Source organism: Microcebus murinus, chromosome 21 (assembly GCF_040939455.1).
Source record: "Microcebus murinus isolate Inina chromosome 21, M.murinus_Inina_mat1.0, whole genome shotgun sequence".
Taxonomy (NCBI): domain Eukaryota; kingdom Metazoa; phylum Chordata; class Mammalia; order Primates; family Cheirogaleidae; genus Microcebus; species Microcebus murinus.
In genome coordinates, this window is record NC_134124.1 from 2,510,838 (window position 1) to 2,534,069 (window position 23,232).

The 23,232-nt window shown below is 47.3% G+C and overlaps 4 protein-coding genes across 7 annotated transcripts in view; 2 read left to right on the forward strand and 2 right to left on the reverse strand.

The window, feature by feature from the left end:
* Positions 1-2,526: 2,526 nt before the first annotated feature.
* GDF9 (growth differentiation factor 9) lies at positions 2,527-7,843 on the reverse strand. Of its 2 annotated transcripts, none has more exons than XM_012762151.2 (2): positions 5,253-5,649; positions 2,527-3,871 (listed from the first exon to the last, which is right to left on the reverse strand). In XM_012762151.2, exons 1-2 carry the CDS (start codon positions 5,647-5,649, stop codon positions 2,910-2,912), a joined length of 1,359 nt encoding a protein of 452 aa, XP_012617605.1. In that variant the 3' UTR covers positions 2,527-2,909. The 2 variants fall into 2 exon arrangements, 1 of the variants encoding a protein (XP_012617605.1); XR_012913947.1 differs by lacking the exon at positions 5,253-5,649 and adding an exon at positions 7,586-7,843 and having other exon boundaries at positions 3,784-3,871.
* Positions 7,844-8,027: 184 nt separating this feature from the next.
* Positions 8,028-9,259, forward strand: UQCRQ (ubiquinol-cytochrome c reductase complex III subunit VII). Its single transcript, XM_012762158.3, has 3 exons — positions 8,028-8,151; positions 8,272-8,438; positions 9,054-9,259. The coding sequence occupies exons 2-3, from the start codon at positions 8,285-8,287 to the stop codon at positions 9,146-9,148; spliced, it is 249 nt and encodes an 82-aa protein (XP_012617612.1). The 5' UTR covers positions 8,028-8,151; positions 8,272-8,284; the 3' UTR covers positions 9,149-9,259.
* Positions 9,260-15,345: 6,086 nt separating this feature from the next.
* On the forward strand, positions 15,346-16,920 carry LEAP2 (liver enriched antimicrobial peptide 2). Its single transcript, XM_012762159.3, has 3 exons — positions 15,346-15,477; positions 15,636-15,775; positions 16,086-16,920. Exons 1-3 carry the CDS (start codon positions 15,421-15,423, stop codon positions 16,120-16,122), a joined length of 234 nt encoding a protein of 77 aa, XP_012617613.1. The 5' UTR covers positions 15,346-15,420; the 3' UTR covers positions 16,123-16,920.
* Positions 16,921-16,998: 78 nt separating this feature from the next.
* AFF4 (ALF transcription elongation factor 4) overlaps positions 16,999-23,232 on the reverse strand; it is a 62,530-nt gene continuing 56,296 nt past the window's right edge. For all 3 annotated transcript variants that reach the window (XM_075996033.1, XM_012762143.3, XM_012762140.3), the window contains one exon: positions 16,999-22,726. In XM_075996033.1, coding sequence (XP_075852148.1) covers positions 22,599-22,726 — 128 coding nt within the window. In that variant the 3' untranslated portion in view covers positions 16,999-22,598. The remainder of the gene's footprint in view (positions 22,727-23,232) is intronic.

Genomic DNA, 23,232 nt, shown 5'->3' on the forward strand with positions numbered 1-23,232 from the left:
CATGGCGTCAGCCTAGCTCACAGCAACCTCAATCTCCTGGGCTCAAGCAATCCGCCTCAGCCTCCCTCCCGAGTAGCTGGGACTACAGGCATGCACCACCATGCCCGGCTAATTTTTTTCTATATATATTAGTTAGCCAATTAATTTCTATTTATAGTAGAGACAGGTTCTCACCCTTACTCAGGCTGGTTTCGAACTCCTGACCTCAAGCAATCCGCCCGCCTCGGCCTCCCAGAGTGCTAGGATTACAGGTGTGAGCCACCGGGCCCGGCCTTTTTTTTTTTTTTTTTTGGAAACAGTGTCTCATTCTGTTGCCCAGTTAGAGTGCCGTGATGTCAACCTAGCTCACAGTAACTTCAAACTCCTGGGCTCAGGCGATCCTCCTGGCTCAGCCTCCCAAGTAGCTGGGACTACAGGCATGTGCCACCACGCCCAGCTAATTTTTTCTATGTATTTTTAGTTGACCTATTAATTTCTTTCTATTTTTCAGTAGAGACGGAGTGTCGCTCTTGCTCAGGCTGGTTTCGAACTCCTGACCTTGAGCGATCCGCCACCTCAGCTTCCCAAAGTGCTAGGATTACAGGCGTGAGCCACCACTAATGGCAGGCAAGGGATCTTAATAGACATTTTTCAAAGACATACAAAGCATATGAAAAGATGCTCAATACTAATCATCAGGGAAATGCAAATCAAAACCACAATGAGATACCATTCCACACCCACTTGGGTGACTGAATAAAGAAAAATCATCACCCATTGTTTGCTTTTATCAAAATATCACACAAGGAGCCAAAGTGGCTTGTGCCTGTAACCCAGCAATTCAGCAAGCTGAGTTGGGCAGATCACTTGAGGGCAGGACTTTGAGATCAGCCTGGGTAAAATAGTGAGACCCCATCTGTAAAAACCAAATAAAAATTAGCCAAGGGTGGGGCATGCAACTGTAGTCCCAGCTACATGGGAGACTGAGGCAGGAGGATCACTTGAGCCCAGGAGTTCAAGGCTGTGGTGAGCTATGGTCATACCATTGCACTCCAGTCTAGGTGACTGAGTGACAAAACAAAAATCACATGTACCCCATAAATGAGTATAACTAATATGTACCCATAAAAATTAAAAGGTGAAAAAATTTTTTCAAAAAGGTAAGTGTTGAAGAGAACGCAGAGAAATCAGAACCCACATGCACCGCTGGTGGGAATGTAAAAACCGCACAGCTGTTTTGGAAAACAGTCCAGCAGTTAATCAAATGACTAAACGCAGTACTGTATGACCCAGCAATTTCACTTCTAAGTGTATGCCCAAGAGAAGTGAAACACGAACTTGTATGCAAATTTTACCAGCATCATTCATAACAGCCAAAAAATGGAAACAACCCACACACCCGTCAAGAAACAGATAAACAAAATGTGGCATAGCTACACAACAGAATGCAGCCATGAGAAAGGAATGCTGATCTGTGTTCTGACATAGATGAACCTTGAAAGCATGCTAAGTGAAAGGAACCATTCACAAAAGACCACATAGTGTAGGATTCCATCCATGTGAAAGTCCAGAATAAGGAAATCCACAGAGACAGGTTAGTGGCTACTTAGGGCCCAGTCGGGCAGGGAACAGGGGGATGATCACTAAAAGGTACAGGGTTTCATTTTGAGGGGATGAAAATGTTCTAAAATTGACAATAGTGTCTCATGTTTATGCATATACTACAAACCATTAAATTGTACACTTTAATTGTATAGCACGTGAATATTTAATAAAGTTAAAAATAGCACTAAGAAAAGATCATTTACAAGAATGAAAAGTACCTCTTGCATCTAGGAATTACTTTTGGTTTGTATATTAGGGTTTCAGAAACTCTGAAACACAACATCCTGTAAGCCCCATCTCTGTGCCCCAGGGCTCTCTCAGAATAAATAGGAGATATATTGAAAACCCACATAAAAGCCCTACTAGCCACACAAGGCCAGTAACATAACCCAGTCACTGCCACCAGCTAAGCAGAAGCAGTTCGAGATCACCTGGAAAACGACCTGTGGGGGTAAAATAGAGGGAGAGGAGGCAAGTCAACAAAACACAAACCCAAAACACCTAAACCCAAACAAAAAATACCTCCCTGGCTTCCTTCCATAAGGTCATAGGTTTTAAATATATTAAGGAAAAAAATACATTTAAATAGTCTTAAACATAGCTTTTCTTAGAAAAATCTTCAAGGCAGTTTCCTTTAAACTGATGAGACAAGTGTTACATTGTTCTGTGTGAATTGCTTTTAAGTGCCAGTTAATAAGCAGAATTACTATATTGTGTAACAGTTGCACAAACAAGAGCAATGAGTTGTGCTCCATACGCTCTAGTGCCAGGAAATCTCACTTCATTAGGATTTGGCGACGTCAGCCTTCCCTTTTACTCTAATCAAAGAATTTACTATCAAAATTCAAAAGTTGATCTAAGGCCACCTTGTATACACATCGTTCCCCAAATCATCATTTAAAGCAATCTTTAATAAAACACACACGCAAAACTCATGCCATTGATAAGAATTTATTCTTCCCTTAAATAAGACTATAGTGCTCTGAATTGTCTATTTATATAAGCTACAATTCTAAGATCTAGGCTAAGAATTTTTTTTTTTTTTCCATCAAGAATAAGACTCCTCTGAAAAACAGGCCAGGGAAAAAAATCCAAAGCTGTCCCAAGGAATGGAAACCGAGGCTCAGCAGCAACAACTGACGTTGTCCCTCCATACACCCATGTCAGAGAAGGTGCTCACCCACACAGGCCCGTCCTTATACAACCTGCGCTGCGATTCATGGAGAGATCTGACACACGGAGCTTTCTCCCAAAGGCACAGACAGGCACACGACATTTACTTTCTCCCACGACAGGCTCCAGGTTTCAGTTCGGAGCTCCGTTTGCTAGCGGCAGGTGCACTTAGTAGCTATCATGTCCTCGTACTCTTTGTAAGCGATGGAGCCGTCGGGCTCCACGGTCAGGACGCTCAGGGGGCTGTACCTGGCAGGCACGCACGAGGACCTCGGCACCGAGGGGTCGAGCGTCTCGTGGATGATGTTCTGCACCATGGTGTGAGCCACGGAGCCGTACCGGTGCCCGGCGGCCCTGGGACAGTCCCCTTTGCAGTAGCGAGGGTTGTACCTGCCCGGGGCCACGATCCAGTTGTCCCACTTCAGCTGGCTGAAGCTCAGTCTGAAGTCGTGGAGCTCACACTCGTTTTGGGGGAAAAGGAACTGTTTGAAGTAGTCACTCAGGTTGAGGGAAGCCGGAACCAGGGGCTTCTTCAATTCAGAGACGACAGTGTCCTGCCCTCTCCGGTGACGGGACGACCTCCCATCCTCAGCGGCCTCTTCCCCCACGGGGTAGGCGGACACGTTGCTCCTCTGGTCGGGACCCGGCGAAGGCCTCCTTGCGTCGTGAAGGGACAACCGGCTGTGATGAGCCCGAGCACTGGTGTCATTCAGATACAAGATCAGCGAGGGCGACACCAGGAGAGTCACGTCAGATGGGCCGTCCCGTGCCGAAGGACGCCGAGGCTGCTCTCTCGTGCACGTAAAATTTACAGACATGTGAATCTTCTTGTTGGAGCCCACCAGAGGCTGAAGGAGGGTGGTCACATCGACCTCAATCCATCTGTGTTTCTTGCCAAATTCAAACTGCGAGTTCAAGGTAAAGGAGTGTGGAGCTCCAGGGAGACTCTGGCCAGAAGGCGCTGGCTCCTTTATCACCAGGTTGCACGCACACTTGACAGCAGAGGGAAGAGAAACCGAGTGGTTGACAGTGTACAGCAAGACTGACTTGAGCAGGCGTTCGACAGCGGTGACACGGTCCAGGTCAAACAGCAGGTCCACCGGTGGAAGGATCCCTGGGAAGAAAAACAATCCACCAGTCGTGCTTGAGTATGGATCAAACATCACGGGGAAGTCAAGGAATTAGCATTTCGTATTATTTCTCCCTTCTCTCCACCCACCCCTACTTCCTCAGTCCTCAAGAGGAGGAGGGGGGTTCATGCGAAAAGAACATAATTCCCAGCACCACACTGGACGTTTTATCTCCAGAAAGTCAGGCAGATTTGGCGGTGAACTAAAGCAACAGGCAATCATTATATTCTGAAGTTTCTTTCTTTCTTTCTTCAGATAGAGTTTCGCTCTGTCACCCTGGGCTAGAGTGCAGCGGCATCATCGTAGCTCACTGCGATGTCAAACTCCTGGGCTCAAGCGATCCTCCTGCTTCAGCCTCCCGAGTAGCTGGGACTACAGGTGCCCACCACACCTGGCTAACTTTTCTATATTTAGTAGAGATGGGGTCTTGTGCTTGGGCTCAGGCTGGTCTTGAACTCCTGAGCTCAAGCGATCTTCCCTGGTCAGTCTCCCACAGTGCTAGGATTACAGGTGTGAGCCACTGCCCCCAGCCTGAAGTTTCATTCTTAATTTGCTCCAAACACAGAGGAAATTAATAAGGAACGTATTTTTATCTTTGAGAGACTCTAGAGGGAAAACCATATAAAATATTTATCAGTCTTGTTAAGATGACGTTCTAACCCCTGGTGAATGAAGTCACCCCTGGTGACGTCTAACCCCTGGTGAATGAATTTAAAAAAAACCTTAATTTTCCAAGTTAATTTAGAACATTTGAGATTGAAAACAGATGCTCCAAACCCACTATAATAAAACAGGATATTAAGGAAGAAGGAAGAGTTTTTAAACAGCCACAGCTGCCCTGTTGGGTTATAATGATTTTTTTTTAAGTCATAAGCTAGTGAGTGTAGGACTTTTAAGGCAGGGACCCTCTCTCACACATACAAGACACCAGGCTGAGTCAAAGTGTTGACTAATACTTTGTTCTTGTAAGGACCCACGTTCCAAATAGGGACTTAAGCTCTCCCCTCACAGAAAGCAACAAACAAGGAGAAAATAAACTGATTAACAAAGCACACCAATAGCTTTAAGAGAGATTTTAGGCACATTTCTGGGCCAACAGCTTCACGGAATGGAAAACCTTCAGCCTCAGCCTTCCCAAGCCATTAAGTCTCATAGCTTTAAGGTTCTATCATATTAGCCCTCCTTAACCAATGACGGCATCAGGAAGAAAACAGTAAGACTGAGTACCAGATTTGTTTCAATTGGATACTGAGTACCGAGCAAAATGAAACGCAGTTTAAGGAGCAAGGCCCAGCTCCTTTCTGTAACTGAAGTGCAGCATCTTCTATCATCGCCCCCCCCTCAGTTAACCACTCTCTTACACACCTGCCACCTGGTCTCCAGGAGCCTGCTTGTGCTGGGCACAGGGGGTGAAGAGCCGCACGGTATTGTAGAGGTGACTTCTATTGGATTTGGGAATCCCGTCCTTAGTAGCATATGCCTTATAGAGCTTCTTCATGTAGTGCAAGGCTCTGGAGTCCGGCTGCAGCCTGGGTGCCCCGCCTGGCCCATCAGATAGGACTTTGAAAAGAGGGGGAAGGAAGCCAGATCTGTCTCTCCCATCGACAGGCTGCAGCAAGGACCAAGGCTCAGCCTCAGATTCCAACTCTGCACCAGCTGCAATCTGAGCTTCTCCCCGAGAAGCCTGGGAACTAAGGCTACTAGGAACACAGAGCCAGGCAAAACAGCAAAACCAAAGGAGGAATTTGCTGGAAAGCGCCATGGCTTGTAGGAGCTAGGGAGGAACACATTTCCCCATGCCAGTCTTCTTCCTAAAGGCCAGGAAGGCCCTAGCTTCGTCTCTTAAATAAATTTTAGGTGTGTGGGTGGACTAGCGGGGCTTCTGTAATCAGGCCTCAAGGGTGCCTAGCTGAACATAATTTTTATCGGCTCTATATCAAACAGCTGATAACACCCTATTTAGCCAATTTGCCCTCATTAGATACAGATTTATTTCGTTATTTAGCTTTCCTCTACCTTTTCCCCACCCCAGGCATTTATTTAAGACCTGTTACATTATCATTATACTAATAGACTAGTTATGTAGCTGAAAGTCTAAGGGAAATTAAGGAATGATCGTAAAATAAAACCTCTTAGTTTTTTGAGAGAGAGAGAAATTAGGATTCCTAAAATGTTTCTTGGTGCTTGCTGGAACTTCTAAGACATGTGGAAAAGCTAACTAATTATTCGTGATGACACTCAGATGTTGGTATGCAATTTTTGGTATTAGGTTTACTCTCGTCTTCTTGATTCATCCTCACCACCTATCCCAGTTCCAGGTGCTTAGAATAATTACTCACTCCATGTTCACTTGAAAGGTGAGATTAAAGTCACAACTGGCATAGAAATCCCAGAGAGCAGAGAACTGTTAGGTTGCTAAGTCCTCCAAGGTGGCTTAATACAGACTATGTTCTTGGAATATTGCAACTGTATTTGTAATCTGCTTGAAAGAAAAGGACATCGCCTTAAACCTCGGCTAAAAATATAATACCATGATTTCCTTACTTTGGTCTGTACACCTACCTAGATAGAACTTGGCTGAAAGGTTTTGAGACGTTTCCTAGTGCTATAAAATAAATGAATGCTTTATTTTTTATTGATCACCCAAATGGTGGTAGAACTCACTATGGTATTTTGTCCTTACCTGTTACAAGTATTTACGTTCTTGCCTTGGAGCAGAGGCCAGGCTAGATATTACATATATATATATATATACATATATATATATATATAATTTTTTAAGGCTGGTCAACTGAGGCAGTGGGAGTGGAGAAAGAACAAAGGAATCTGTAACTGGTTGTGATCAATTAGTCATAAACGCCACTGCACTGGGACCTACCCTACAGTTCAGAAAAATGAGGCAAAGGTACAGCAGGAAACACTGAAACGAGGGCTATCGTTGAAAGGAATGCCACCCGGAAGGAGACTACTTGCTGGAACAAAGTCAACCCACACCCATAGTAGCACACGACACAAAACCAGTTTATGCAGAACCTAGACTGGCAAAACTGAGGTCTGTTTGCAAAATACTGCGTTCACCGCCTGCCCAAGCGCCCTGGTCCGTGGCCAGTCAGCAGTATTGCCGAGCACACAGGCCCCGAACGACAGCCGAGTCCCGGATCACACGGCCGCCAACGCCACGGAACCGTGCAGGCGCGGCATGGGGCGCGGAACAGCCAGCCGCGGCGCGACAGCGTCCCCACGCAGAACTGCGCGTTAGGGAAAACGACGGCGCCTCCCACGCGCGGTCCCCCGCCGCGGAGGAAAGAACTGGGGACAGGGACAACCGCAGGGGCGGGAATCCGGCTGCCACTGAGTATTTCTTTTTTCTTTTTTTGAGACAGAGTCTCACTCTGTTGCCTGGGCTAGAGTGAGTGCTGTGGCATCAGCCTGGCTCACAGCAACCTCAGACTCCTGGGCTCAAGCGATCCTCCTGCCTCAGCCTCCCGAGTAGGTGGGACTACAGGCACGCGCCACCATGCCCGGCTAACTTTTTCTATATAGTTTCAGTTGTCCAGATAGTTTCTTTCTACTCTCAGTAGAGACGGGGTCTCGCTCTTGCTCAGGCTGGTTTCGAACTCCCGACCTTGAGCGACCCCGCCGCCCGGCCTCCCAGAGTGCTGGGATTACAGGCGTGGGCCACCGCGCCGGCCACTCACAGTGTTAATCAACTGCCTGACGACTATGCGATAGCTTCGGTGGCTGAATCTGAGGGAGCGCGTGTGCCCTATCTCGGGGAGCTCACGGCGCCCCAGGGGACTCTAACTCGGGGTCACCAAGGGAAGCCTTAGGTCTGCGTCCCTGATTTGGCGCTGGCGTCGTCGACGGCCTGGAAACAGCCGACTCCCTTCGGCTGCCGGTCAAGACCCAACGAAGCCGCGCGTTTGGGCCGTACGCTCCGCCCGGTCAGCTCGGCCCCTTTGTCGCCCGCACGCGGCCGTCCCGGGGCTCCCCAGAAAAACGAGGGGCTGAGGAAGAGTGTCAGCGCCCGGGCGGCCAGGCCCTTCCCACAGCCCGCGCCGTCCCCGCCCGGCCGCGCCCAGACCAGGCGGGGCTTCCAGGGCGCCGCCCACCGCGCGACCGGCCTGCCGCCTCCCCCGGAGACGACAGGACAATGGTATCCCCCGGAAGCGACCTCACGGCCTCCACGAGCGGCTTCCGGTCGTACCGGAAGTGACGTCCGGAGGCCGGTGCCCGCGCGACTCTAGAGGGCGAGGTGACCCAGGTGCGGGAGCCGGTTCTGGGGCGCGGTGTTGGCGGCGGTTGGGAGGGCGGGTACCTGGGGTGGCGGTCCCCGCGCGTCCCCGAACCGAGCCAAACGCGTCTCCGCCCCTCGGTCCCGCAGGGACGCCGCCGCGATGGGCCGCGAGTTCGGGAACCTGACTCGGATGCGGCATGTCATCACCTACAGCCTGTCCCCCTTCGAGCAGCGCGCCTTCCCCAACTACTTCTCCAAGGGGGTCCCCAACGTGCTGCGCCGCATCCAGGCGTCCGCCCTCCGCGTGGCGCCGCGTGAGTGCCCGGGCCTGGGCAGGGGCGGCGGGGCTCCCTTCCCCGGCGGCGGCGACCCTGCCGCGGGCCGTGCGCGCCTTTCTCGCCAAATATTCCCGACGGCCCTTGTGCTGGTCACAACATCCTCCCCAGCCTAGGGGGAAACTGAGTCACAGAACCGAAATGACTGGCCTCAGATCGCTTGGGTGACCCCAGCTACTTTTCTGAGGTCATCTTTATCTTCGTGTCGGTGGTGAAATGGTTTTAGCGTGAGCTGACAGTGATGGTACTTGCCTCATGACCGTGCTAAGAACCACCGAATAGACACTTTGAAATGGTGAACTTTATGTCCTGCGAATGCTATCTCAATTATTTGACTTAAATTAATGTGCAGCAGGGGAGGGATAGGGAAGAGTCGGTGACACACTTTTCCGGGTGGACCCCTTTCCTTTGATCCCAGGGTGTATAATGTAACCCTTCTTGATCCTGTGGTTCAAAAGTGGTTTCTTGAAAACCAGAGAGCAGTTAGAGGGCAGAATCTGTTGTTAAGCCAGAAAAGAGGACTGAGGCCTCTTTATTCATATGTCTTATTCATAATACACACTCACTGCTTATTCTCATTTTTTATTTTTAAAGCATTCGTAGTGTTTTATCTTGTCTACACATGGGGGATGGAGGAGTTCGAGAAATCCAAGAGGAAGAATCCAGCTGTCTATGAAAATGACAAATGAGCCCCTCATCTGGATGATGGCTCCCTGTCCCTGAAATCTGGAAGGTTCTTCTCTGGGAGAGGAGTCTGCGCTGTAGTGTCTTGAAGACACAATAAACTTGTATGGGCAGCACTGTTGTGATCTTACCTTTTTGTGAGCAGAATCCTTGGTGTGACTGCTGTTATTTAAGTTCACGAAACTCCCCTCCTCAGCATGGGTCCTCAGCAGTCTTCCCTGGTCTGCGGTTTTGGTGAAGGAGCAGAGCTTTCCCTTTGTTCAATAATCTACAATACGCAGCCGGGGCAACTGCAGCTCGCCATCTGTGGGTGGCCTGGGCTGTGGGGGGATTGGTTTGTGGCCCGCTGCTCCCGTAACAGCAATAAAGTCTAGTAACTGTATTGCAATTACTGTGTGTCAGGTACTCTACTTAGCCATACATATGAACTCTTTTAAACCCCACAGCAACCTTTGAAGTGTGGTTATACTCATTTTTCAGATGAGGAAACAGGCACAGAGGTTAAGTCATTTGCCGGAAATCACACAGCAGTGGGTGGTGGAGTCCTGCGCTAAAGTGTGCACTCCCGTAGCTGTGCTGCACTGCCTTGCCTCTTAGGGCAGGACCGCCTCGCCTGGGGCCCAGTCAGCTGTAGAGGGGATGAGGTGATCCCCGCGCCTCTACAGCAGTTTCCTATTTTCATACCAGGGAGCCAGCAATGGTTTTTAGCCATATGTGGTCCATAGAGCCTAATATATTTCCTTTGGCCCTTCAAGAAAGTTCGCTTCTGCTCTAGAGCCTTTGAATTATCTTTTTAGTAGAAAAGTTCCCCCCTTCACTGAGATAATGTGGTTGGCAATTTTACTCTAGTCCCTTATAGAGCTTCCTTCTCTAAGCTCGGGGCGTGGATCTTGCCTGTGGCGGGGATGCCGAGGCAGGGGGCTTGTGGGACATGGGAGTTGTCACAGCTCAGTGCTCCTGTGCAGGAAATGAGATGGAATCTGGGATCCAGTTTCAGAAACTTTCTCTCTTTAAAGGATACTTCCTGCTAGCAGCAGCTTTCAGTTTGGCTCACATGGTGTCTGTACTGCTAATGGTTGCTGTGGCCTTTTAACACCCCAAAGTAAAATACTTCAAAACAAAAAATCCATAAGATAAATCGCATTAATTTTTGTTGTTTGAGACAGAGTCTTGCTTTGTTGCCCAAGCTAGAGTGAGTGCCGTGGCGTGGCATCAGCCTAGCTCACAGCAACCTTAATCTCCTGGCCTCAAGCAATCCTCCTGCCTCAGCCTCCCTAGTAGCTGGGACTACAGGCATGCGCCACCATGCCTGGCTAGTTTTTTCTCTCTATATTAGTTGGCCAATTAATTTCTTTTTTTGTGTTTTTTTTTTGAGACAGAGTCTCACTTTTGTTGCCCAGGCTAGAGTGAGTGCCGTGGCGTCAGCCTAGCTCACAGCAACCTCAAACTCCTGGGCTCAAGCGATCCTTCTGCCTCAGCCTCCCGAGTAGCTGGGACTACAGGCATGCACCACCATGCCCGGCTAATTTTTTGTATATATACTTTTAGTTGGCCAATTAATTTCTTTCTATTTTTAGTAGAGACGGGGTCTCGCTCAGGCTGGTTTCTAACTCCCGACCTTGAGCAATCCGCCCGCCTCGGCCTCCCAGAGTGCTAGGATTACAGGCGTGAGCCACCGCGCCCGGCCGCCAATTAATTTTTTTCTATTTATAGTAGAGGTGGGGTCTTGCTCCTGCTCAGTCTGGTTTCGAACTCCTGACCTCGAGCAATCCGCCTGCCTTGGCCTCCCAGAGTGTTAGGATTACAGGCATCAGCCACCTCACCCGGCCAATGGCATTAATTTTGAGGCTGAAGGTTGGGGAGGGGAGGTGCTGAGTTTGATAATCGTGGGCCCATTCCCTTAAACTGTCACGTGCTGTGATACAGGCAGGAAACCTGTATTTTTTGTTGTTGAGAGAGAGTCTCATTTTGTTGCCCAGGCTAGAGTGCCGTGGCGTCTGCCTAGCTCACAGCAACCGCAAACTCTTGGGCTCAAGTGATCCTTCTGTCTCAGCCTCCCAAGTAGCTGGGACTACAGGCATGCGCCACCATGCCCAGCTAGTTTTTTCTCTCTATATTAGTTGGCCAATTAATTTCTTTCTATTTATAGTACAGACGGGGTCTCGCTCTTGCTCAGGATGGTTTCAAACTCCTGACCTTGAGTAATCCACCCGCCTCGGCCTCCCAGAGTGCTAGGATTACAGGTGTGAGCCACCTCGCCCAGCCTGGAAACCTGCATTCTTGAGCCATAAGTTTTTCATCCATGAAATAGAAATGTTAGAGTGAGTGCCATGTGTCTAGCATAGTGCTACAGGCTTGACAGGGGACAGTGTCTGAGGAAAACTCCCCACCTGCCCCTGTAGACAGTTTGGCTCTTTGTCCAGATTTGTTCCCAGGTCTCATAACATATTTGGGTCATAGACTCCTTTGAAAATCTGATGAAAACTGTGGACACATGCTTACCTTGCAGAGCTTCAGAAGGTTCACAGGCCAGGGGAAGACCACCGCTTTGACAGGCCCTGGTCTTTCTCAGGGTCTTTCTGATCTTTGCTCCAAGCTTCCTGGCCATGTTTTACCCTCAGACTGTTTCTCCCTGGTTCTATTCCTTTGAAGACGCCAGCTCAGAAGACTCCAACACCCTTTCTCAGCCCAGAGGAGGCATCGAGCCTGTTGCTCCGAATCCTTTTCACTCCAGGAGTGCTCTGTTGAGAAGACCGCTGTCCCCTCTAAGCCCTTGGATGTGCTGAGCTTCTTTGGCTGAAATTAAAGGCTGCTTTAAGCCTGTCTCTCATCCAGGGGTTTCCTTCTTTAAGCTTGGGGGCACAGAGCTCACCTGTGCAGCAGGGGTGCTGAGGCAGCGAGTGCGGAACATGAGTTGTCCTGGCTCAGAGCTCTTGTACATGATACGGGACCTGGGACCATTTTAGGGACCATTCTAGTTGCAGAAATCTATGAAGGAGAACCGAGTAAAGCCTTTAAGGAAGTGCAGCTAATGTGGGCCTCAGCGCCTCAAACCCGTCCACCTGGAGCCTCCAGCCCTGGCTGTGGCTCAACCACGTGCTCCTTTTAACCCTTTGTTCTCTGATGCTCCTGCCCACACAGGGACTTTTATTTATGGGCTGCAGAGCCTGGTGAAAGGAGCTCTCGCTTCAGCCTGCCAACATAGTTCCCCAAATTGCAGGCCTAGTCCCAAAGTCTGTGCCAGTTCCAGCTACCAAAAAAGTAAATACACTTTGACCCTTTGTTGAAATTTTACCAGGAAAAGTTTCTCCATTTCAGAGTCTTTCATCTTTTATTAGCCACCTCCTGCTCAGGGACAACAAAAAAGTTTCTAGTTACTGCCAAGTGCTCATGATCTCTCTACGTGGAATGTGTTTCCAACAGCTGCTCACGTATCTACGGCCTTTCTCCCATTTCATCCAAGGCACTTAACTCGGACCCAGAAAATCCCTGGGAGTGGTATCCAGAGTTGCCAAGCTCTCAGCTATCAAACCTGCTTCAGTCTCATTTTCTTCTTGTAAATTAATCATTTGAACCCCCAAATGTCAGTGCCTGAGAGGCCTGAGAGCTACTCCCATGTCAGTGATGGAATAGGAGACTAAGCCCAAGGATGGGTAGGGCTGGCCTGTGGGCAGTCACATGGCATACACCTAAGCGCCTGCCTCCCAGCCGAGTGTTCTTTCTCCTACGGCTGAATGTTAAGGGCTGTTTAAGTCTTTCTATGGAAGAAGGAGCATGTAGTTATGTGTTTATTCATTCAGCAAAATGCTTGATTGCAGAGAACTTTTACTTTTTTAATTTCAGGAATAGACCTTCATAGTCTATCAAGAAGTATGGATGGCCCGGCTCGGTGGCTCACACCTGTAATCTTAGCACTCCAGGAGGCCAACGCTGGAGGATCGCTCAGACCAGCCTGAGCAAGAGTGAGACCTCGTCTCTACCAAAAATAGAAAAAATTAGCCGGGCATGGTGGCACATACCTGTACTACTACAGGTACTGGGGAAGCTGAGGCAGCAGGATCGCTTGAGCCCAGAAGTTTGAGGTTGCTGTGAGCTAGGCTGACACCACGGCACTCTAGCCCAGGTGACAGAGACTGTCTCAAGAATAAATGTAAATAAACATGGGATGGCTGTGGACAACTGCTGCCTAAATGTGTTCGCTTCTATAAGTTTGATTCTTGCTCCATATTTAATTTAAATAACTACAAAGTTCATGTAGACCTATGCTGAAATAGTTTCCCTAATAGTGGTTCCTTCCACAGAAAATAACTAATGGTTTTTCTTTTGGGGAAAGGGGGTGGCATACAAGATAGAAGCCTGACCCAAAAGGGCTCTGCAGTGCTGTTCTTCCCCCTACTCCTGGGGGCCCAGGGCTTCAGGTCAGGCTCTTCCCTTGACTGTGGTACTGGCTTTACAAATTAATAAAAAAGACTAGTTGGGTTTTGCTTGGAGGACCAGACGGCAGACACGGAGGGTGAGAAGTGCCCACGTTTTGGAGGAGCAGTTTCCAGACCCATCTGCCATATCTTTGCAGGCTGGTTAAGGGACGGCTGGCACCGAGTCCACAGACCCAGCTGGCTCTAGGACATCACGTTGTTAAGCCTTTTGCTTATCTAATCGCTTTTGTGTTCTTACCCGATGTTCACTGGGTCACTGCACGGCCCTTCCCCCACCCTGCGAAAGTTCCTGGTTAGGCCCCTACCTGGGATCATCCGGGATCCAAGCTCAGGGGTGAAGGGACAGAGCAGCCAACCAGTCTGGAATTCGCAGCGTTGGTTCGTTGGGTTTGGTATGTGTGACTCGTCTCTCCTCCATGTTCCCCAAGTGACATCAGTGGTGTCCCCCTCTAGGCCTGACCCCAGTGTCCTGAGAGGACTAGAACAGCACAGTCCGCTCTGTGGAGTCACATCCGCACAGCCCCAGCCCTGAGGTGCGTCGTGCCGTCCTCCCCGCCCTCAGCAAGGAGCTGCCCCGTCTGCCTGGCAGCGGACTGGCGACCGTCCTGTTCCACCTTCAGCTCATCCACTTTCCCCTGTGGAAAAGGAACAAGAGGCTCTTCCCCAGCGTCCAGCCTGTGACGGCGAGAAGGGCCTTGGGAAGCGGTATCAGCCGAGTTTGTAGGGAGACACCAGGCAGACAGGCATCTGTCTCGGCTTATTACCCTTCCAGGTGGCAGGAAGATAAAGTCCCATGAATCTCCTTACTCGAAATTCATACCTTGCCCCAAAACTTAAAATGCCCATGTCATTGCATGAGCGCCCACGACAACTCATGGTGTGGACAGATGTCCTCCCTTGGTCTAGAAATCCGCAGTGATTCCCATCCAAACTCACGAATGTTTGCCGCTTTGAAGACATCTCAGCCCTACGCTTGCTCCCCTGAGGTTGCTGGGAAGGAAAGGCTCTGATTAGGTCCCAGTCAAATACTGGGACGATGGCCCAGCTTATTATTTATAATATTGTCACTATTTAGGACTCCCAAAGTCCTAAGCTCCCCCATTAATTTAGGATATCCTGCCACCTCCTCACTCACACAAGCAGCAAAATCCAGTCTATGATCATTGGACGCAGGTGAGTTCCGCATCAGTCCCGCCTGCCCTTGCCCTGGGAGAGGGCAGACTCTGAATTTCCCACAGCTGGTGTTCATTCTACTGGGGCGATGGACGGATGCAGACCATTGGGGTGACGGCCCATCTCTGCAGGTGCAGGACCTGGGGAACTCTAGACTGTGTGTGTTGAAGCATCTTCCCACGAAAGGAAGACAAGGGCCTTGACCAACTGCCCATACACAGTTGACCAGGGCTCCTTTCCCACACGGGGCTGAAAGAGGTCAACATCGTTTCTGAAGACTTCCTCATTAGAATTCTATTTTTATTAGCGTGATCTCACTGAGCTATTTTGGAATAGAAATGTGGCCAGGTGCCTGGCCTCCCTCAGTGGTTTCACGTGGCTTTCAGAGGGAAGGAGGGCAGTGCTGACTTATGGTAAAGTGGCTGGGAAGGTCCAGGCCAGCAGCACAGTCACTCAAAGTCCAGATGGGTTATCAGTAAACACGAGTGCCTGAAGGGCAGCCGCTGAGCACATTCCTCTGGTAGACATTAACTTATTAAATCCACCCCGGTGACAAATACGAACTTTGCCCCCATCTCACCTGGCAACCACAGAAGAGGTGGTGCCAGTTTATAAACCACCGTGGGGACTGTCCCTGGCTCTAAGGCTCCCACGTCCCCTCCGCCGAGATGTGGCACCTGAAGCTCTGTGCGGTGCTCATGATCTGCCTGCTGCTGCTGGGCCAGGTACGGAAGGACATGCGGGGTGCGGGGTGCGGGGCTGGCAGTGGTGGGACTGAGGGGGGGACCCGAGAGCCCGGCTCGGTTCTGAGGACTGTTCCTCTGCCGAGTCCACAGCATCCTGGGAACGACCATTCATCGAGGTGACTGTCTTTGCCCTGCAGGTGGAAGGCAACCCAGTACCAGAACTGAGCTCAGTCAAAAGAAGGCTGCGGAGAATGACCCCGTTTTGGAGAGGCGTTTCCCTCAGGCCCATAGGAGCCTCCTGCCGGGACGATTCTGAGTGCATCACGAGGCTTTGCAGGTAATTCCACAAGCACGCGAGCAGGGCTGGGCCCCAGAGCCCTGGGACACCGGGCAGGAGTGATCGGGAGACTCTTAGACGTCAGGGTGAAGCTGGACTGAGCAGTGCCTGGGCTAAGGCTGGGAGCGCCACGGAGAATCCTTAGGAGTTAAGAGCCAAGGGCGGCCCTACGCGGGCCGTGAGAGAATGGGTGTACTTTCCTTTCTTTGGTTTTCCCTGAGACGGGACAGATCAAGCAGAGGAGGGAGTGCAGCAGAGGTGGCCTGGTCACTCCTAGGCTCCATTAAAAAACCCCCTTCTTTTCCCCTAGAAAGAGACGCTGTTCCCTGAGCGTGGCCCAGGAGTGACGCGCTCGCCCTGGAGAAGCGACGGCAGCACCTGCGACAACGCTCCGTTCTATGGAACGCTGCGGGCGGCGCCGCGCCCGGAGACCCTAAGTGAAGCAGCCTTGTGTTTTTAATATTTAAAGACAGACGTATGCTTTAAATAAGTCTCCATTTCTTCTTAGAATGTCAGTATGTGGATGAGTGTTAACTTGTCAATTTAGAGTTTATTTTTCTATGGATATTATTAAATGTCTCAAATGGAAATTTCAGCTGTCTGGGATCAAGCTCTGAGGGGAAGGGTCCACTCTGTAATCAGAACCAACCAGCGTTGCCCAGGAACGACGTGATAGCGTCTCAGTCTGGAGAGCGTGGTGAGAGCGAGCTCCGCACCGGCTACGCAATGCGCCTTGGCAAGTTCCTAAGGTGGGCGAGGTTGGCACTTGCCCCCTAATGATGTGCCCACGTTCGTCTGTAACTGTCTCAACGTAAGGCAGAACTGGAAAAACCTAGTTTAATAAAACAATGAAAGCTCAAGCCACCACGAACACCAAGGAGGATCTGAGGTCTCTGTGGGGCAGAGCACATTCTGACCTGTGCACAAGGCCCCTCGCCAGCGAGTTCAGAATTTCTGTGTCAGAAAATGAGACCTGGGCTGGTGGGACCAGACTTTTAGAGAAGTGTACGTACTACTGGACCCTAAAATGCAAAACAGGAGTTGCATGAAAAAGGGCAAAGTAAGAGTTGAAGTGTAAAGAGCACAGTGTTTATAAACTTTAATACAGAAAATCTATTTGATATTTATTAAACTTAGTTTCTCCAGCTATGGTTTGGCATTATACAAAGCATCTTAATGACACAGTAGAGTTAAAAAGATCTTTACAAATTGAAATGTGATACCCTTGTCTCCAAATATTTTAATTGCCATAAATTTGTTTAAAAATACACATTAAACGCATGTTTGACACTCTAAACTTTCTATAATTTCAATACCACAAAATACATATAATATACTATACAGATGTGGAAAAATCTAGTTAGTATATAATACTTTGCTCACCATTAACAGCTTCATTATGTGAAATGCACATACTGACTTAGAAATCCTAGCTTTTGAGCCCCAAAGTACCTCTGAAATTGTAATGTATTGCAACAAATAAAAAAATCACAGTATATAATTGAAATTTTGGTTGAAAAATGTCAGATGCCTAAATATTTTGGGTAAAAGAAATGTAAAACAAAGATCTGGATCATGTACAAAACAAAGGCATCCTATCCGTCACGAACAGTACCTTTCTGCAGAATCAACAGGCTTTTAGTTTATCAGCGGCTTTACAACCCCTCCAAAACCCTCCCCAAATATCAAACCATTATTTACCAAATAATTTTAATGTCAAATAAGATAAAAGGATTTAATAAATATATAAGTATTTCCATCCTCCATATACAAAATTCCCTAAAACCATTCGAAATGGAGGCTAGACAGAAACTTTCGTAGCTGTGCTTACCAACTGCACGCCGGCCTGCCTAGGCGGGGCCTGTCTGGGCACTGTCCGCTGGGCCAGCTCTGTTGGTGAGCCCCACCCCACCCCAGTCCTGCTGAATGCAAACGTCGATGATCTGCCAGGTGTGTGCGCACAGGTGTAAAATGGGGACACTTCTTGAACAGCAACAACAAACCCAACGAGTATGGATGATCACGGCATTGGTTTGAAAGGCAGCATTTCCAAATAGGTATTTTCCAGAGAGGAACACAGCAGGTAGAAAATTCCAACGGTTAAAAGCTGAAAAGAAACCTCCGCGTGGAAGCAGGAAGAGGTCACAAAACTAACTACTACTAGAATTTCTGTGCAGGAGTTTTTCCACATTCACTTAGAAAGCTTTGTTTTCTGTTTCTGTTTTAAGAATGGCAAAAGTCACGCTTAGCCGAGCAACGGCGGCACGGAGAGGTCAGTGCCGACGTTCCTGAAAGCCAGCTGCGTTACGTGGCGACGCCAAGGCTGCCGTCCTACGACACCCAAAGATCTCTAAGCCTAAGGATCTCTCAGTCTCTAAGACTTAACTGTAATACCAAATTCCATTAAGAGATGGTTACTCTTTCTCCCTTTTCTGGAGACAGCAAGTTCTTTTTAATTAACCACAGGGTTTCATGTGAACAGGGGTTTAGTAAGATTAGCATTCACCTTACCAACTCCTGGCAATTCATTTCCTGTCACTTGCTAGCTTGCTTTTAGGGTACAGAAGTCCAAAATGAATTTCTCCATTAGTAAATATGTGAAAGATATGCTCACAAACACAAAGAATTTGGTCTTTTGTCACTACATATTCCAAGCCATTCAATAATTAGCTCTTTAATTGATTTTACGGAATAGCAACCTTAGATATACAATGTTATTACTGGAAAAAAGTCTGCCTCTCCAACACACTGATACATAAAGCTGAAATGAAATCTGTGTTCCACGTATTAGGGAACATGAGTTATAGGAGTCTATACAGATTTGAAATGCTCTGGCTCCCCAGCTTAGGTTTTTAAAAAACATCATCACAATGCCTGAAACAGCCATCCCCAGTAGATGTTCCTGGAATCCAGACACAAACTCCTATAAACCAAAATACACAATGAGCCCATTTTGTTCAATTAGCAACTGGAAAATTAAAATCCTTCCCACCCTGTATGAGCCCTATTACACTACAGACGGGCTCAAATATATTTTAAAGTTATTTCACTACAAATCATAGTAATTAAGGTTTAACAATCTAAGGGAATACACATTGCACCCTTGAACACTGACGTTCAAGGTGTCAACAAGAAAGTGTCTTAGATCAATTTAATAAATAATGTGGAAATAGTTGCACTAAGCTAAAATACTAAACACACACATTTTTGACAAACTAATTTCATGTTTTCATACATACATACATATATATAAAGTGTGTATGTGTACATAATTTTAAGATCCAGCGCTGCAGACCCTCACACCCAGAAGAGTGCACGAGTGCCCTCCCTCCTCTGCACGCCCAGGCACCCTGACTGGAACGCCACTGGCTGCCCTGACCCTCCACTGAGCCCTGGCCTGCAGAGCCAGCATGCTCATTTCTAACAGGTGCCTTTCGTAGGCTCTTGCTTCAATGACGCAAGCTCGTTCATTAACAGTTAATGTACCAAACTTCCTCTGTCATTAAATACAAAATGATGCTGTCTGATCTAGCCGATTAAACCTTGAATGAAAAGAAACGAACAACAATTTCAAAAAAACAGTGAATCTAATAAAGCCACAAGCGTGACACTCAAAGTGCAGCCCAGATGCCCAGGGATCCGCCAGTGCCAAAGCGCTCGGACACACAGGCGCGTGGGCGCGTGCACACAGTGCTCTACAGCGTCCTTGAGTCGGAGAAGTACATCAGTGGTGGCCAACCTTCTCCACTCTTCGGCAGCTACAGCTGTAAATTTATCTGAAGTACTCACTGCTTATAGAGTCACTTTTGGCTACTTGCCCAGAAAAAGGTGGCACTGAGGCAAGGAACGGGCTGGATGCTCTCCAGCCAGACTGGAGCCTGCATCACCTGGCGGGAGGGCTCCCCGCAGCCCGCCCAGGTAGGACTGCGACAACCTCCCCCACCACGGCCGGCTGGGCGGTTGCCTGTCAAGAGTCCAGTGGTGCAGGATGTTGCCTCCTGGCATACAAGTGTGGTCTTAGAGAGCAGTCAACAGAGTAATTGTTAAAATAGTTGCTATTTCTAGAATTAACTATATAGTAAGTACAAGTCTCAGACTAAGGTAAGATTTTAGCCACTTGTCAAATTCAGTTTTAAATGGCTAGAAAACACTGAGGACACGACTGTGGAGGGAGGCACGTCACCTGCACAGGTGTCCAGAGCATGTGCTAGAGCAGACGACGGCATGGACAGGGCATCTGAGGACACAGGCACAGGGAGGGAGCAGCATTTCCACAGCTGTGACATTGAGAATTCAATCATCTAGAACAGGACTTTGATCCACCGCCCAGTGCTGGGCTATGGGAAAAACCCTCCACAATGAAAAGCTTAAAAAAATTCATTCTCCAAGAATTAACACCGTTTTGAAGAGAAACATCTTATAGAGCAGCACCATAAAACACGCAGGAAACTCCGCTTTAACTAAGTATCAGTGTGACCCAAGAAGTGCTCCTGCTGCCTTTCAGGACACACGAGAGACCAGAATATACCAGAACTTAGACGTGCCCCACTGGCTGGTGCTGAGTCTACAAGTCCAGGGGATACTTTTCCCATTTCTAAGACATCACTGCAAATTAAGGAATCAGAGTCAGAGAAATCAGAGGACAAGACATACACGCACTTGCTTAATAACAGTTATTTCTTACTAAATAACTACCATGATCACTGAGAAGTTGCCTCTTAAGGAAAACTGTTTCTAGAACACACTAAGATTAAATTAAAAAGATATCAGAGGCAATTTATCCAAGGGAAAAAGGTCAATAAATTCAACATAATTTGTAGGTCTCAATCTTCAGCGATATGTAAAGACAACTTGAGGTACACAAGCAGTTAAGAAGCTCCATACACAGGAGGCCACAGGACAATGACAGTACGCCAGCTTCAGAAGTAAGTATAAAAAGACTCAGACACAAAGGATTCACTGCACCACTGGACTTGGAGCTTTTCTACCCTTCTTCCCCCTTTCCCATTTCAAGCCTGAGCAATCAACTACAAACAGTAGGGCAATCTCTTTGTTTTCTGATTGTATGGGTTTATTTTTGGAATGGGGAGAAGGGCAGACTGTTTTTTGAAGCAGCATTGCCCAATTGGTTAGACTAAGTCATGTACCAAAGCATGAGCTTTTCTGGAAGTATTAATCTTTACGTAATCCTGAAGGAAGATTTAGAAGGAAGAGAATTGAACATTATTACTGTAGAAGACCAACCAGTTATGGACAATCTGGTCCTAGTATAAAACTTCATCTGTAAACAATCCATAGAGTCTTCATTTAAAGGTAAGATTTAAGGCACACCAAACATGATAGGGGCATTAAAAACAAAGTGTAGAGGGTAAACGTCTTACCTTTGACTCCTATATGCACCTTGCAGGGAAAGGTACTTTGACACACAACTCTTACAGAGCTGGCTTCTTAAGCTCTACCCTCTTTTCCCCTCCCCTTCCCAAGAGAGCTCACATTAAACCAAGTTAGGTATTCTTCTAGTGTGAATTTTCTGATCCCATCAGAAGCATACATCATTGATGAGGGCCTTCTCAATACAAAAAGAATAAATACAAGACAGGCTTAAAAAGGGGAAACCCATCATCTCTATAGCAGGCATCTGAACTGGGAGTCGTGTGCCAAAAGCACACACACCAAAGCCCAGGCCCACTGCTACGTCAGTCACTGTGTGCTCTCATCAGAGCATCGCAATCTACTATGAGCAAAACAAAAGTCTAAAAAAGGTTTTAACTTTCAAACATTGTCAATTAAAGAGACGTAGGCAGCAACCCTCAGGAACTGCCTTTTTCCTCCAGTAACTTATTCTGTTTGAATTAAGTGTCAAATGATTAGCAACAAAAGGGGACACGTGAGCTGAGCACAGTGGGTGCACCTGCAGTCCCAGCTACTGGGGAGGCTGAGGCGGGAGGGTCGCTTGAGCCCAGGAGTTCAAGATCAGCCTGGGCAACACAGCGACATCCCATTTCTTAAAAAACAATATATGTTTTTAATAAAATCCATACAGTTCAAGATTGTCCTTTTATGAAACCGTTCAACATGATATGTGTCTTCTACGGAGTTTGCCTGCCCTCTTCTGTAATGCATCAGATGCAAGTTATAGTCACCTTGTGATTGTTGTAGTGTTATTCACATTCACAGTTTTTGAAATAATGCATACCAAATCAGACACATTTCATTTTACATCCATGTAGAATGCCATCTTCTCATATGTGTAGAAGAATATCCTAATACTAACCATAAAGACTACAATAATAAAATTGTAGTTAAGATTTCAAATAATATCAGGTAGTAGGTATAGAAAGAATATGTCCTTATTTTAGGTGAACCAATTCTTACTCTTATAAGAGCTACCACAAAGACATTATTAGGTAACAAAGCTCCCAAAGTATATAAATAAAAATGCCTACTTTAAATTTATGCTAAATATTCAACAGAGTAAATGTATAGGCAGAAATAACTAAGTTTTAAACTAGCCCCAATCTGGGAACTTAAAAAAATTAAAATAAATAGTATTTCAATTGATTAGTTATGAATTGCAACTGGTATTTCAATCTTATTATAGATCACTGAAACCATCTTATCAATGTGCTGCAGATTTAAAAGCATTTAAATAATTTTTCACATTGGGAATATTAAAGGGGCCAATTGACATGAGACATTGACCAAGGAGGAGAAAACCATTCCTCATTCTTAGTGTCGACTAGGTGGTGTGGTATGGCAGTTTTCCTTCGTGGTGTGACACAGTGTTGTGGAGAAAATCAGAGGCAACGAGAATGTGTTCAGTTCAAGATATCAACTTGGCATCCTGGCGAAGCCAGTGCAGTCCTTGTCGGGTGTAACGAACTAGATCTGTCATAATGCTCGCATTAAAGATGAGAGGGCCCATTACTTTATCCAGTTCAGCAAAGAATTCTAGAAAACCAAAAATATTTGTTAAATGATGCATATGCTTTTGAATCACTGCTCTAAAATTTTGAGTACAGACTGTAAAATAACATTCATATGAAGTAAAAAACACCCCCTCCCACACTAAAAGGATTACGGTCCATGTTTTAGAACAAATTACCCATAGTCTCTCAAGTTATATTTATTCCCTAAGTCATTCAACATTTAAACAGAATGTATGATCAAGAATTCCACTGATGGAAATTATAAATTCTTATTATGCCATTAACATCATTTAAAATGAAGACCTAGTGCCACAATGTACTATTTGATTCTCAAAAAATTTTGTGTATTGTTTTTGTATAAGAAGCAAGGGATACAAGAGGGAAGATGTTCTTTGCATGTTTCTCGTGATAGCCCCTGTGAGGGTAGGTATTTATGACAGCAGCCAGCAGCCAACCTTTCAGCCATAACCATACATCATGCACTAAACCCCATGACAGTGGTTTGAAAATTTAAGAGACAGAAATAAA